This window comes from Phyllopteryx taeniolatus, chromosome 21, assembly GCF_024500385.1.
Source record: "Phyllopteryx taeniolatus isolate TA_2022b chromosome 21, UOR_Ptae_1.2, whole genome shotgun sequence".
In the NCBI taxonomy this organism is placed as follows: domain Eukaryota; kingdom Metazoa; phylum Chordata; class Actinopteri; order Syngnathiformes; family Syngnathidae; genus Phyllopteryx; species Phyllopteryx taeniolatus.
In genome coordinates this window covers 1443421-1455788 of record NC_084522.1, presented here as the reverse complement: position 1 = coordinate 1455788, position 12368 = coordinate 1443421, and the positions used below count along the sequence as shown (strand labels likewise).

At 47.5% G+C, this 12368-nt stretch overlaps 2 protein-coding genes across 3 annotated transcripts; one reads left to right on the top strand and one right to left on the bottom strand.

The window, feature by feature from the left end:
- Positions 1-481: 481 nt before the first annotated feature.
- crtap (cartilage associated protein) lies at positions 482-4382 on the bottom strand. 2 transcript variants are annotated; one of them, XM_061759718.1, is made up of 7 exons: positions 3509-4382; positions 3054-3203; positions 2702-2960; positions 2484-2612; positions 1897-2042; positions 1745-1828; positions 482-719 (listed from the first exon to the last, which is right to left on the bottom strand). In XM_061759718.1, exons 1-7 carry the CDS (start codon positions 3956-3958, stop codon positions 666-668), a joined length of 1272 nt encoding a protein of 423 aa, XP_061615702.1. In that variant the 5' UTR covers positions 3959-4382; the 3' UTR covers positions 482-665. The 2 variants fall into 2 exon arrangements, with proteins under 2 accessions (XP_061615702.1, XP_061615703.1); XM_061759719.1 differs by having other exon boundaries at positions 2789-2960.
- Positions 4383-4427: 45 nt separating this feature from the next.
- fkbp9 (FKBP prolyl isomerase 9) lies at positions 4428-11640 on the top strand. The gene is given in 10 exon segments (XM_061759717.1): positions 4428-5021; positions 5819-5964; positions 6478-6667; positions 7231-7376; positions 7449-7638; positions 8116-8451; positions 8842-8953; positions 8955-8988; positions 9478-9641; positions 9714-11640. Coding segments are annotated over 10 exon segments (1701 nt in total). The 5' UTR covers positions 4428-4818; the 3' UTR covers positions 9894-11640.
- Positions 11641-12368: the final 728 nt, after the last annotated feature.

The window sequence follows — 12368 nt, the reverse complement described above, 5'->3', positions numbered from 1 at the left end:
GACGGATTCCGACTTTGTCCGTGCCCCAGCCTTCTTAAAAAGGCCCGCTTAAAACATCCGGACCAATTCGTTGTGTCCTCCTGCTTCAACAACTAACAAACAACACTTGACAACACCCCCTTTGCTTGCCGCAGACAAAGACAAAATATGGTTTGTTTTTCATCAAATTCAGAGGCCACCAAGAACGTCAACTGCTTCAACTCTGCATCCTTTGCCGTTTTTCATGGCGTCCCCCCCAAAAAAATTAGCATTTTTGAAATAAAAGAGAAAAGACAACACACACGCGCGAGGGAATTTTCCGCGGCGGACATTTTAACGCGTGCGTGCGACAAACTGCACAGAGACTCAATGTTCAAACGCGATTCAACAAGTGTGTGTCTGCTTGGACTTCACCCTCCCTCACATTTTTTTAGGATTATGAGCATTTAAATTGCCCTTCATTATGCGCAGCCATCACTTTTGGGGTCATCCAAGACGTCGCTGATGTTTTGGCAAACGTCTTTTATTGTAAAACAATTCACAGCGGACACATTGATTTATGAAACAGCGAGTACAAATATTTCATCCCCCCCCCCGCCATGCCCCGACTGTAAAATCAAATGAGGAATGCAAATGTTCTTTTGTAACAACAAAGTTCAATAAATATACGCTGGTTTGTGTTTGTTTCAGGGTTTATGTTGATAATCCAGAAACTCATCTATGAACTCCACCACTTCACCCTGTGGAGAACAAAAACACACAAAATTGGCGATGTAGTTCTCCACAGTGGTTAATCACAAACAGCTTATCTCCAGTACTCATAACTAGATTCTAAATAATAATGATGAACACCCCAAAAAGGTGATTTAGTTGCCAAATACAAAAAAATTATAATTATTAATTATACCATTATTATACTAAAATAATAAAAATAGTAGTCGAGTAGTTGTTTGTTTTCATTAATTATTTTTGCATTCTTTTACATTTTTAAAATATTTATTATTCCTGAAAATAATAATGTAAGAAGAAATAAAATATTTACTTATTACACAATATAATAGCTCATTGCTTTAATTCATTATATTAAAAAAAATAAAATAAAAAGATTTAATCTTACAATATATAATAAAAACAGCCGAATATTATTATTTGTATATTATATAAAGCTTTATTATTGAAAATAATAATGCTAAGAAGAAACAAAACTATTTCTGATTATACTACATAAAATGATTGTCATTATTTTGTATTTATCATTATTGAAAGATTTATTATTAAGAATGGTGGGAAACCTTTTTACACGCTATACTAAAATAATAGTAGATTTGGATGATAATAATTATATATTGTTCATCTCAGTGCTTTAAAAGTGAAAACTTTCGCTAGCATTCAGAATATATATTTTTATTCCAAGGATATTTGCATATTACATACAAACGCTGCACAAGACATTGTAGGTCTGCAGTTTTTTTTTATTTTTTTTATGATTTTTCAGTTATTTTATCAGTAGATGCATTAGTCACAAGTTTGCTTTTATAGTTTGTAAATTTTTATGACATAATATTTTTGTCCCAAACTTTGTATTTAAAAAAAAAACCAAAAAAACAACAACATTGGATTTGATCAAATGAGGGTCTGGCTGTATTTCGAGGCCAAATGACGTCCTTCCGTTTTGATGCGAGCTGTGCTTTGCTACAACCTGGTGGCCTCTTGTGATAGTGCAGCTACTCAACTCGATGGGGGGGGGGGGGGAAGCAAAAGTCACCTCGTCGTCACAGGCCAGATGCTTCCTGGAGAAGTCCAACATCTCCATCTGCATGCTGGTCTGATTGTAGTAGCGCACCGCCTCCTACGCAACATGTCATAAAAGTTGCCGTTTGTGATATTGTCGTCGCCGTGAGCGAGCGCGTGACGTACCGGCCGGGGTAGGAAGTCTTCGTCGGCGAGCTCCCACTTGTCCTTGTGGAACTTGTAGTAGACCACGTTGTTGTTCATCACCTCGTCGACGGGGTCGAAGAGCAAGTAGCTGGTGGCGCACGGCACCGCGTTCTTCAGGTCCTTCACTGCGCCCGCAAAATGGACGCTTGGGTCAGGAACAGAGCTTTTTCAGTAGCTCGGATGGCACCGTTAGTAAATAAACCTCTCTACTGTCTCTCATTTTGAGAAAAAGCTGGAATGATGAGTTTCGCTTTCTCTGCCGCTGCAGTTTGAACGCGTGAACTTTCAGTCGCAAAGACGACGTTGCGAGGTACATTTTCGGCGGCCGCCATTTACATTTCAAGTATCTACAGTATCTGTGAGAAAACGCCTTCACACAAACCCGATGAAGGAGCTTCGGTTTCCGGTCTGTCCCTTGAGAAGGGACTACTAAGTCCTGCGATCTCCTCTGTACAATTGTGAACTCCATTTGTCCATCTGGATAAAAGTCGAGTCTACTCGCACGACGGCGGCGGCGGCGGCGGCACGGTGCGCCAACTTTGCGAAAAGAGGGGCCTGGAACTCACGTTTGTAGTAGGCAAACTGCAGGTAATGGTACATGGTGGCCACAAACTTGTCCACCACGAAGCCCCCCACCACGGGGGTCAGGTCGCTCTCACACTGCACTTTTCTCTCCAGCACCTCCGTGTAGTGATCTGGAGACAACAAACAACAAAGCGTCAACCAAAGTACGGGTACAAATATGGAAGAAAATATGGATTTTGGGAGGGGGTAATAAGTTTACCGTTATTGGACAAAAGTATTGGGACACCTACAGGTGTAGGAGACGGAGGAAGAAAAGCACGGAGACGATTTTCAACAGTGCACCGACCGGCTATGTTGGGGTAGAAGTCCTTGAAGTCCTTGACGTCTCGGGGGCCCTCGGAGGCGGCCAGGCACTCGTCGTAGACCTTGAAGAAGTCTCGCAGGGCCAGCTCCATGTCGGACACAGACGTGCGGAAGTTCTCGCCGTTGTACGCTCGCACAGCGCGAACAAACAGAGTCTTTAAAAAGAAAAAAAAAAAAAAGCAGACCCGTTTGTTTGGGCTGCTGAGGAAAACCTGCCGGTGGACTTCGAGTGGCGACGGTGGCGATACCTCATAGGATTTGGTTTCCAGATCTTTGATGTGCTCCTCGGCCCCCGGCAGGCTCTTGTAGTAGGCCATGTTCTTCTGCATCATCTCGTCGTTGGGGTGCTTGAGCAGGAAGGTGTGCGCGGCCGACACGGCCTTGGCCAACCTGTCGGTCTGATTTGACAACAGACAGAAACGCAAAGCAAACATCTTCCTTTCTTGTCGTGGGGGGGGGGGGGGGGGAACAAACAAAAATCAGCCCCCGACACCAGTTTCACCAACTGCTACCAAATTGGGTCGACAAGAAAAAAAAGTCTTAAGCCTGAAATTGAACAGGACGCGAGCCATTTTGCGCGGAAGCAGCCGTTTCGGGAACAAATCTATAAAGTTAGCGGGGGGGAAAAACAAATGGGCCCCTGACAACATTTTCAACGATCGACGCAAAATTGGGGGTCACAAAAAACACGAGCCGGTCTGACCTTAAAGCAGGCGTACTGCAGGTAGCGGTAGGGCTCCCTCCTGTCGAACTCGTCCAGGGTCTGGCGGCTGGGCACGGCCTGCCTGAAGGCGGGCAGCCCCTGCTTGCAGCGCTTGAGACAGCGGGCCCTCTGGAGCACGTTGCCGAAGGCCCGCAGCTCGGGGAACTCGGCGAACTTGCTCTCGTCTCGCCGGCGCACCGAGCTGCAGTTGAGGTTGCAGAAGGCCTCGCTGTCCCGCAGCAGCCGGTAGAGGCGCAGGGACACCTCCAAGTAGTCCGCCGCGTCCGCCCATTTCTCCCCGCTGTACTGGTCCAGCGCGTACTTGTAGGCCGACTCCAGCGGCATGAGTTCGTGCCGGGGGAAGCTGCGGAAGCTGTACTTCTCGTACTGGCACAGGACCCGAGCCAGGCCCAGGAGGGCCACCAGAAGCCGCAGCGCGGAGGCGGCCATGTTGTTCTGCGTCTGGGGAGGCTGCCGCTCGGTACACGTAGCGGGACCGAGGCGGAGCAGGCGGGGCCTCCCACACCTTGAAAATCACAACTCTTCACTCGTATATTATTACGCCCAACGCAGCTAAAGGCGATTAGTCGAGTTGCGTTTGTTTTGGGGGGGGAAGTTCGTTTCGGGCAAAGGCGGCCATGTTGGCTGTCGCTGCCTAATTCGAACCCGGTGCGACTTGACGTTGGTCCCGCCCACTGCCACGTCGAGGCATTTCTCTCAGCTCGTTGCCCTCACAAATGTTCCACAAAATGTGCTTTCTCACGCGTCCTTTGCATCTTGAACAAGAATTGCAGTGTTGTTAAGTCGCGCTAATAGCGCCGTAAACCCGTCAGCGGGGTGCAACGTATGCACGTACGCGGAGACCCCGACCACGTTGACACTTTGCCGAGGCTCTACTGCGCATGTGTGATACGTGGGACCCCGAAAAAAAAAAACCTATTCAAGCCTGGCGATCTGTCAAGCTCGCGTACACAGAGCGAAGCTTCAGACGGAAGTAGTTGAAAGCAAAACACGCAAGACTAGCTTGTAGCGTCGCATTCGGTGCGTTTGTGGCTCGCGTTACGGTCCCGTTGCGTCAGTGCTTGTGTTTCAATATGTTACATTCAACATAAAGCCGTTAAAATGGATAATTGTAGCTTTTCGTTTTGACGCTGAACCGGAACTTGTGATTGATACGTCTAGCTTGACTGCAAGTCCTTCAAGCGCAGGGACCGGGAAGACAGAGCTCTCGGTCCAACTCGGCGAAGACTGCAAGGAAGGAAGGAAGTTTCACCAGCTCCTCAAAGTCGATCCACACGCAGAAAAAAACAATGCAGCGAGCCGCTGATGGGTTCGGATGTCTGGCGGTTTTGGTGGCGCTCGCCGCCTGCAGCGCGCCCCTGGTTCCGTTAGACGACATTGTGATCGAGAAGACTTTCGTGCCCGAGAAGTGCGCGCGCGCCGTCAACCCGGGCGACTACGTCCGGTACCACTACAACGGCATGTTCCCGGACGGCAAGAAGTTCGACTCCAGGTGAGCCACGCGCACGTCGGCGCAGCCTTGCGGGCTTGCTTCCGAGAGCCACGCAGGCAACATGTCCGAGTTGGACAAGGGGGACACTTGCGCTTCAATAGAACCCGACAGAACCTGAAAGTAGAATCCATGCAGAATATGAACAATTCAACTAGATTCAGACCACATTCTGAGCGCAAAGTTGTTCAGGTTCATGTTGGACCAAGAAAAAAAAAAAAATGTCCTCATTGCATTGATTGCTAAAATCAATTGAATCCCCTTTGTAACAATCTGCAGTCTCAATTTGGTTTGCGTAATGTGAACAGAATGTGGTCCGGGTTCACTTTACCCTTTGTTTCCCGAGGCTCATTCAGACCTAATCTGGACCAGAAAGAAATTGAACTGCTTCGATTCAACCGCGTGAACGTCAACATGAATCGAATCCTCTTCATAACGTTCCAATTTGCGTTAACGCCGAGCGGTTCCGGTTGACTTGACCTTCGTTGTCTTGTCGTTACATTGACGGTCAGACCTGTGATGGACAAGAAAGAGAACCAAATCCGCTTTCAAATGAACTCACAATGTGAAGACAAACAGGAATTGAATCTTTTAAATGGATTTATTTTGCACTTTTTGAGAGTGCCGAGTACAGACTTTCACACTCAATAGATGTCGGCTGAATGGTGAGATGGTCTCGAATCGGTTTGTGCAATGTGAACCCGAAGCGGTTCAGGTTGACGTTGCCATAGCGACATCACTTTGTTTGGAGCCTTCACATCTGCTCGCTGGAATGACCGAATGCGCTTTTTGTGTCGCAGTTACGACCGCGGCAGCACCTACAACGTTTTCGTGGGCAAGGGGCAGCTGATCCAGGGCATGGACAAAGCTCTGGCGGGCATGTGCGTCAACGAGAGGCGGCTGGTCAAAATCCCGCCGCACCTCGCCTACGGGAAGAAGGGATACGGTGCGTTCAAGACTTATACGGTATTATGTACATTCATTACTGTGGTTGTCGTTTGCTCTGAAGGATGGGCCAAAAAGAAGGTACACATGTTTTTTGTTGGATGTCCTAATAAATACGTACAAATGTAACATCTGGTAAATGCTGGATATGTCCTTCTTCAGCATTGCAACATTCCTCAAAACTTTACACACACACACACACACACACACATACGTAGTCTAATCGCGTCCATTTCGAGAAAAGCGTTACCGATGTACTTTTAAGTTCTAGTAGGATCCAGCAAGGGTTAGGGTTTGAAGATCGCGTGTGAAGGCCATTGTTTAGGTTTCATGGTAGCTTCTGGGGCTCGAATTAAGGTTTCAAGACAGGATTGGGGGTACAAAATAGGGTTGCAACACAAGCCCAGGGTTAGGTTTCAAAGTAGAGTTTGGAGCCAGGGTTACGGTTTCCAAATAGGATTTTAAGACCAGTGTTCGGGTTTGAAGTTCAGATGCGCGTTTGCGTGTCTCTCAGGCGACATCATCCCGGCGGACGCCATCCTCCATTTCGACGTGCTGCTGCTGGACGTGTGGAACTCCGAGGACGGCGTGCAGATCGACACCTACCGCACCCCCGCCGTCTGCGCCCGCAAGGTGGAGGTGTCCGACTACGTGCGCTACCACTACAACGGCACGCTGCTCGACGGGACGCTTTTTGACTCCAGGTGGATGTCCTCTGTCTAAAAGCGTCCTCTTTTGCCCGAGAAAGCGATGTTACACCACAAAAACGACCATGTTATTGCTTGAAAAGGCAATATTTGAACATCAAAATGATTCGATTTTTACTCCAAAAGGATATTTGTTTCCCACATTTTGCCGTTAAAAATTTAAAAATTTAAAAATTTGCTCACAAAAAGACATTAGGCCACAAAAGTGCAACATGTGCATGAAAATGGTTACAAAAAGAGTACGTTGCCTTGAAAACACAAATTGCTCAGGAATATTATATTTTGCCTTTTTAAAGGGTCATAGTGCGATATTTTACGACTAAAACTGTTTTGCTCTGAATTCCTACTTGTTTTTCCAGAAATCCTCTAGTTGCTCACAAAAAGCATTGTTAAGCCTCACAAGCGGTCAAGTTTCGCATATAAATGGGCCATTTTGCCTTTTCAACACTATTTGCTCCCAAAACTGTGTATTTGCCAACAAAAGTGCCACAGCCGTTCCCCATAATGCAGTGGTGGCCACAATAATGCTACATATCTTCACAAAAATATTTGTGCCACAGCCACACCCGCATGCGGACGTACGACACCTACGTGGGCATCGGCTGGCTGATCGCCGGCATGGACCGGGGCCTGCTGGGGATGTGCGTAGGCGAGAGGCGCGTCATCACCATGCCGCCATCGCTGGCGTACGGCGAGAACGGAGACGGTGAGCACCGTGCCAAAATAGGAGAGAGGAAAAACTCACGTTGGAAATAACGTCCACGATGTTGCCCTTCAGGTAGCGACATCCCGGGTCAGGCGTCGCTGGTGTTTGACGTGGTCCTGCTGGACCTGCACAACCCCAGCGACGGCATCGCCATCACCAACCGGCAAGTGCCCGAGCCGTGCCCCCGCAAGTCGGTGGAGGGAGACTTTGTGCGCTACCACTACAACGGAAGCCTCCTCGACGGCACCTTCTTCGACTCCAGGTGAGGAAAGCTGAGAGGGTTGCGCTTCCCCGACAGCATTTGTTCAGGAAAAGGCTACTTTTGGCCACAAAAAGCCTTTATTTTGGCTCTAATGCTTTGTTTTATACAAACAAAAAATTGTACTTTGCTCAAATAGGCCGGTTCCCCGTGTAAATGTCACATCTTGCCTATATAACGTATATTTGGCCACAAAAGATGGTCTCAGCTCCTCAGTAAGCTGCAGTAATATAAATTGTTCTTTGCAGAGGATAAAGAATATATGCCTATGAGTATTATTATATCTGTCTACGTGTTGCTTCACTAGTTCAAGTATCCGTTGCTTAAAGGGGTATAACACCGTGACACCGATGCTATTGGTTAGCCCGTATATGGCCGTACGCGGTATGTGTTAGCATTAAGCTAGCAGACTTCAATCGAGTGACAATAAAGAGCTTCCAGCCTCTTCTATTGATATTTCTTCCCCCGCCACCCTCGCAGCTACTCTCGTAACCGCACGTACGACACCTACGTGGGTCGCGGCTACGTGATCGCCGGCATGGACGAGGGTCTGCTCGACGTGTGCATGGGTGAGCGGCGCACCATCACCGTCCCGCCGCACCTGGCCTACGGCGAGGAGGGCACCGGCTCCAAGATCCCGGGCTCGGCCGTGCTGGTTTTCGACGTGCACATCGTCGACTTCCACAACCCGTCGGACGGCGCCGCCGTGACGGTCGCCAGCAAGCCGGACGCCTGCGACAAGCTGACCAAGAAGGGCGACTTTGTCAAGTATCACTACAATGCCACGCTCATGGACGGCAGCCCCGTCGACTCCACGTGAGTGATTCCGCGGGAGAGGGAGAGAGGGTGCGCCGATTCTGTGGAGTGTGCCTTTCAAAAACGTGTGCTCTTGTTGCGCAAACAAAAGCAAACAAAACAACGGGTGCGTAAGGGTGCGCCAGATTTGCGACGGCGCGTGCCTCGTACCGTTTGCAGCGTCAAAGCTTTTGGAAAAGCTACGCTCTCCGTGGTAGCTCGTGTATGAATGTGCTTTTTTTTTTTAGCGCACCAGTGTGTATCCTTGACCACTTGCGCGGGCATTACAGTACGTTCCAACTAGCGGTGGTACGCTCTAACATCCTGGCTAACGTCGATACCTGGTGTTGCTGATTGTATAATGGCGGCGTGGTATAAACCTAACGTCCGCTTTGCTGTCTGTGACGTAAGGTACAACTACGGGAAGACGTACAACATCGTACTGGGCGCCAACCAGGTGGTGCCCGGGATGGAAGAGGGGCTGCTGGGAATGTGCGTGGGCGAGCGCAGGCACCTCATCGTCCCCGCCACACCTCGGATACGGAGAACAAGGAGTCGGTAAGTTGCGTACACGTTGCGCCTGTAGCTGCATTTCCACTTTAAGTTCCAGGGACTCAAATGTTTCCAGAAGCAAGCGTAGCCAAATCGTCTTGGATGCCTTTCCACCTAAAAGCACGGGAATTTGGTTCTGGGTATTTTCGTTTTTCGGTCGTGGGTACTTTGGGTTCCTGGAACATTTTAGTCCCCAGAACTGACAATACTGATTCTGTCTGGATTCCGTACTTTCCACCTGAAGTTACCAGGATTTTGTTTGCCACATTTCCATCTAACATTCAGGGAACCTTTGCTTGTGGATACGTTTGGTACCTGGAACCTGTTGATCCCCAGAACTGAAACTATACGTTTACTGATTTTCGACCTAAAGTTGCCAGGAAAATAATAACTGAAAATATCGAGAACCAAAAGTTCCTGGAGCCTCAGGCAGAAATGTGGCCAGAGACACACTCCCAGAGGCTAAAGCTAAGCTAAGTGTAAATCTTTGTCCAGTTGACGAGGTTCCGGGAAGTGCGGTTCTGGTGTTCGACGTTGAGTTGATAGAAATGGAGGACGGACTCCCCGAAGGCTACATGTTCATCTGGAACGAGGAGGTGGGCGGCGACCTCTTCACCGAGATGGACAAGGACAAGAACGAGCAGGTGGAACCTTCCGAGGTACGTACTGCGCGCCAGCTCAAAATTGAAGTCGACATGTTGCATTGGCTGATTTGTTCTGTCGTCACATAGTTCAGCGACTACATCCTGCGGCAGGTGAATGAAGGCAAAGGCCGCCTGGCGCCCGGTTTTGACCCGCAGCGCATCATCGACAACATGTTCAACAACCAGGACCGCGACGGCGACGGCAAGATCACCGCCGCCGAGTTCAGGCTCAAAGCCGACGAAGCTGCCACGCATGACGAGCTATGACGGGACTCGGAGGGACCAGGAGACGGGAGGGGAGGTGAAGGGTTTCGGGGAGGGGAGAGGTTTTTGGTTGGTTTGTTTGTTTGCTTGGTTTTTTGTTGTTGTTGTTGTTTTTTTTTTTTTTTCCAAGACTGGCAGTATGCTCAAATGAGCCAAATGAGATTCACATAAGTGTGGGGAAACTTTCTTTGTCGTGATCATTTGAAGTTTATGAAACAAATCTCCTCCAACAAATGGCTGTCGGCTTTGCATTTAGTTTTTTAATGTGTGCAAAAAGTGCTCCAGTGTGTTTGTGACAACCAAGCCACTTCCACTGGTGCCTCTTTCCCACAGCGCGGATGCCTACTTGGCTCGGCCGGAACGGTTTTCGTGGCGGGAAACCACCTTATGCCCGGATCAGACTACGAGACAAATTCGCCGTCTCCTGGTGGCACTTTGTCAGACTATTGCCATCAAATCTTGCTGTGTCTCCGTCCGGGAAAAAGGGCGTTTTGGGTTGTCCATTCTTCTAGGAGAGCTTGAGGTAATGTTCACATACCGGTACTTCTAATACTCCTAGCTAGTAGGCAATTTATACAAGCGTGGGAGGAGCGGCGGCATCCGGCAGCCGGTGGGTGTCACGTGACTCCAAATCATCCCGTGAACAAGTTTCTACAAGCACGTGGCTGCAGCAATCTGGGAACTCGACCGCGATAGCTATTCGGGCCAATCGCGGAGCTAAAATCTTGTCGTCTGATCCGGGCTTTAGATGGAAAGCATTGTACCGGAGCCACATTCGCACCTGGAGTTCCAGGTTTTGCGTTCATGAAACCTTTTAGTCCCTGCAAGCGAAAGTATCCCAGAACCACAAGTTCGCAGATGCGGCTATTGACTGAATGAGTACTTTTGGTCACGGGAACCTTTTTGAAATTAAAGTACTCAGAAGCAAAAGTTACCGGATCCTTAGGTGCAAATGCGGCTACAGACATAATGGGTACTTTTGGAGAAGTCCATAGTTCTTTGGACCAGAAGTACCCGGAACCTTAGCGTTCCTTAGCCTTAGATTACTAGCATAACGACACAATATTCAGATCAAAGTTCCGATCCGAGCTGGTACCGTGCTGTGGGAAAGAGACGGAATCACTCCATTCAGCTTTTGGTTTAAGGAGCTGCCAGGAAAGTCGTCCGGACTTTTGTTGTTGTTTTTCAATCTTTGTTTGAATTTTGTCCATTTTCACTTTGTGTGTGTGTGTGTGTGTGTGTGTGTGACAAGAGGAAAGTAGATCACCGTTATGCTGTGTTCGGTTTATAGGGGGCCCACCTGGGAACTTTGGGCCCCCGAACCAAACATGCAATTCGTGCAATGATGGATGACGTCTGTGTTTTTTTTTTTTTTTTTTTTTTTTTTTTTTTTTTTTTTTTTTGTGGGGATGCGTATATTTTAAGAACAAAGTTCTATCACAAATTCAAAATATGAGGTCAACGTGTAGTTTTGAAAGAGAAATTGTAATATTACCAGAAAGTCCTTTTGCAAATGGAAAAAAAACAAAAAATACTTTCAAAATATGATAGATGTTCTTTTTGAAGTTGTTTCGAAGAAAAAAAAAAAAAAAAAAAAGGTCAAACTAATGGCCAAATGTGTGATGTGTGCACCAGGACTTCCTCGTCATTTGCAGAGTTTTAGTTACTTTTACGCCACTATTTGTACGGTGAAGCAGAAAATGGGTAATACGAAGAGATTTATTCCAAAATAAAGTATCAGTGAGACTAATGTGTGTGTGCTTGACTGTCTTATTTATGACGCAGGTGTCGTCGTCGTATCAAGTTAGGCCTTTTGTGCTGACGTGAACGGCTTAACTGAGACTATCTGGCATCCCGCCTGCTACTTTTAGCTTCGCATTTGCCCATTCCGTTACAAGCACCTTATACATGTCTTGAACTTCAACAATACATTTCATAATACCATGTTAATCTTTAAGCAATATGCAATAATGTCAAAATAAATGTATATATTCGTGTGAATACAATTCTCTCATGCATTCAACAGGTTTGTTCTTGTCTTTGCATTACATCTTGTGTCGCTTCGTCTGAGAGAGACAATCCTACACAGGTTACAGTTTTTGCACAAAAAGCAGTTTCAAAGCATTATTCAATAGTAATACCAAAGTAAGAATAATGTAAAACAGCCTTACTAGGCTTGATGCTCAGTATTAAACGATTCTCAAAAGAACATCAAAGTTCAAGTCCAAATATGGTCATGAGGAGCAGCATCCTTCCGGATGCTACCAAGGAGGGGCTAATTCCACGCCCAGAGAAATAAACCTTAATAAACTGAGATCCAGGGGGTTTTCGGGGGCTTTTTCGTCGTTCTGGCAATGGAGCAGCTGCTAAGACACTAAGGCTTGTTCAATAAATCGAATTAGCCCAAACGCCAAGTGTCTCGAAGTCTTCATTCACCCCATGCCGGACGGAAGTCGGAGTTCTCCCGGGAGACCAACG

What these genes read in the sequence shown, in the direction of transcription:
- crtap (XM_061759718.1), bottom strand. Translation starts at nt 3,958, where the DNA reads ATGGCCGCCTCCGCGCTGCGGCTTCTGGTGGCCCTCCTGGGCCTGGCT. An exon ending in TGCAGTACGCCTGCTTTAAG is followed by an intron (nt 3,204 to 3,508) that starts GTCAGACCGGCT and finishes TTGTCAAATCAG; the next exon opens with ACCGACAGGTTGGCCAAGGC. An exon ending in AAGACTTCCTACCCCGGCCG is followed by an intron (nt 1,829 to 1,896) that starts GTACGTCACGCG and finishes CATGTTGCGTAG; the next exon opens with GAGGCGGTGCGCTACTACAA.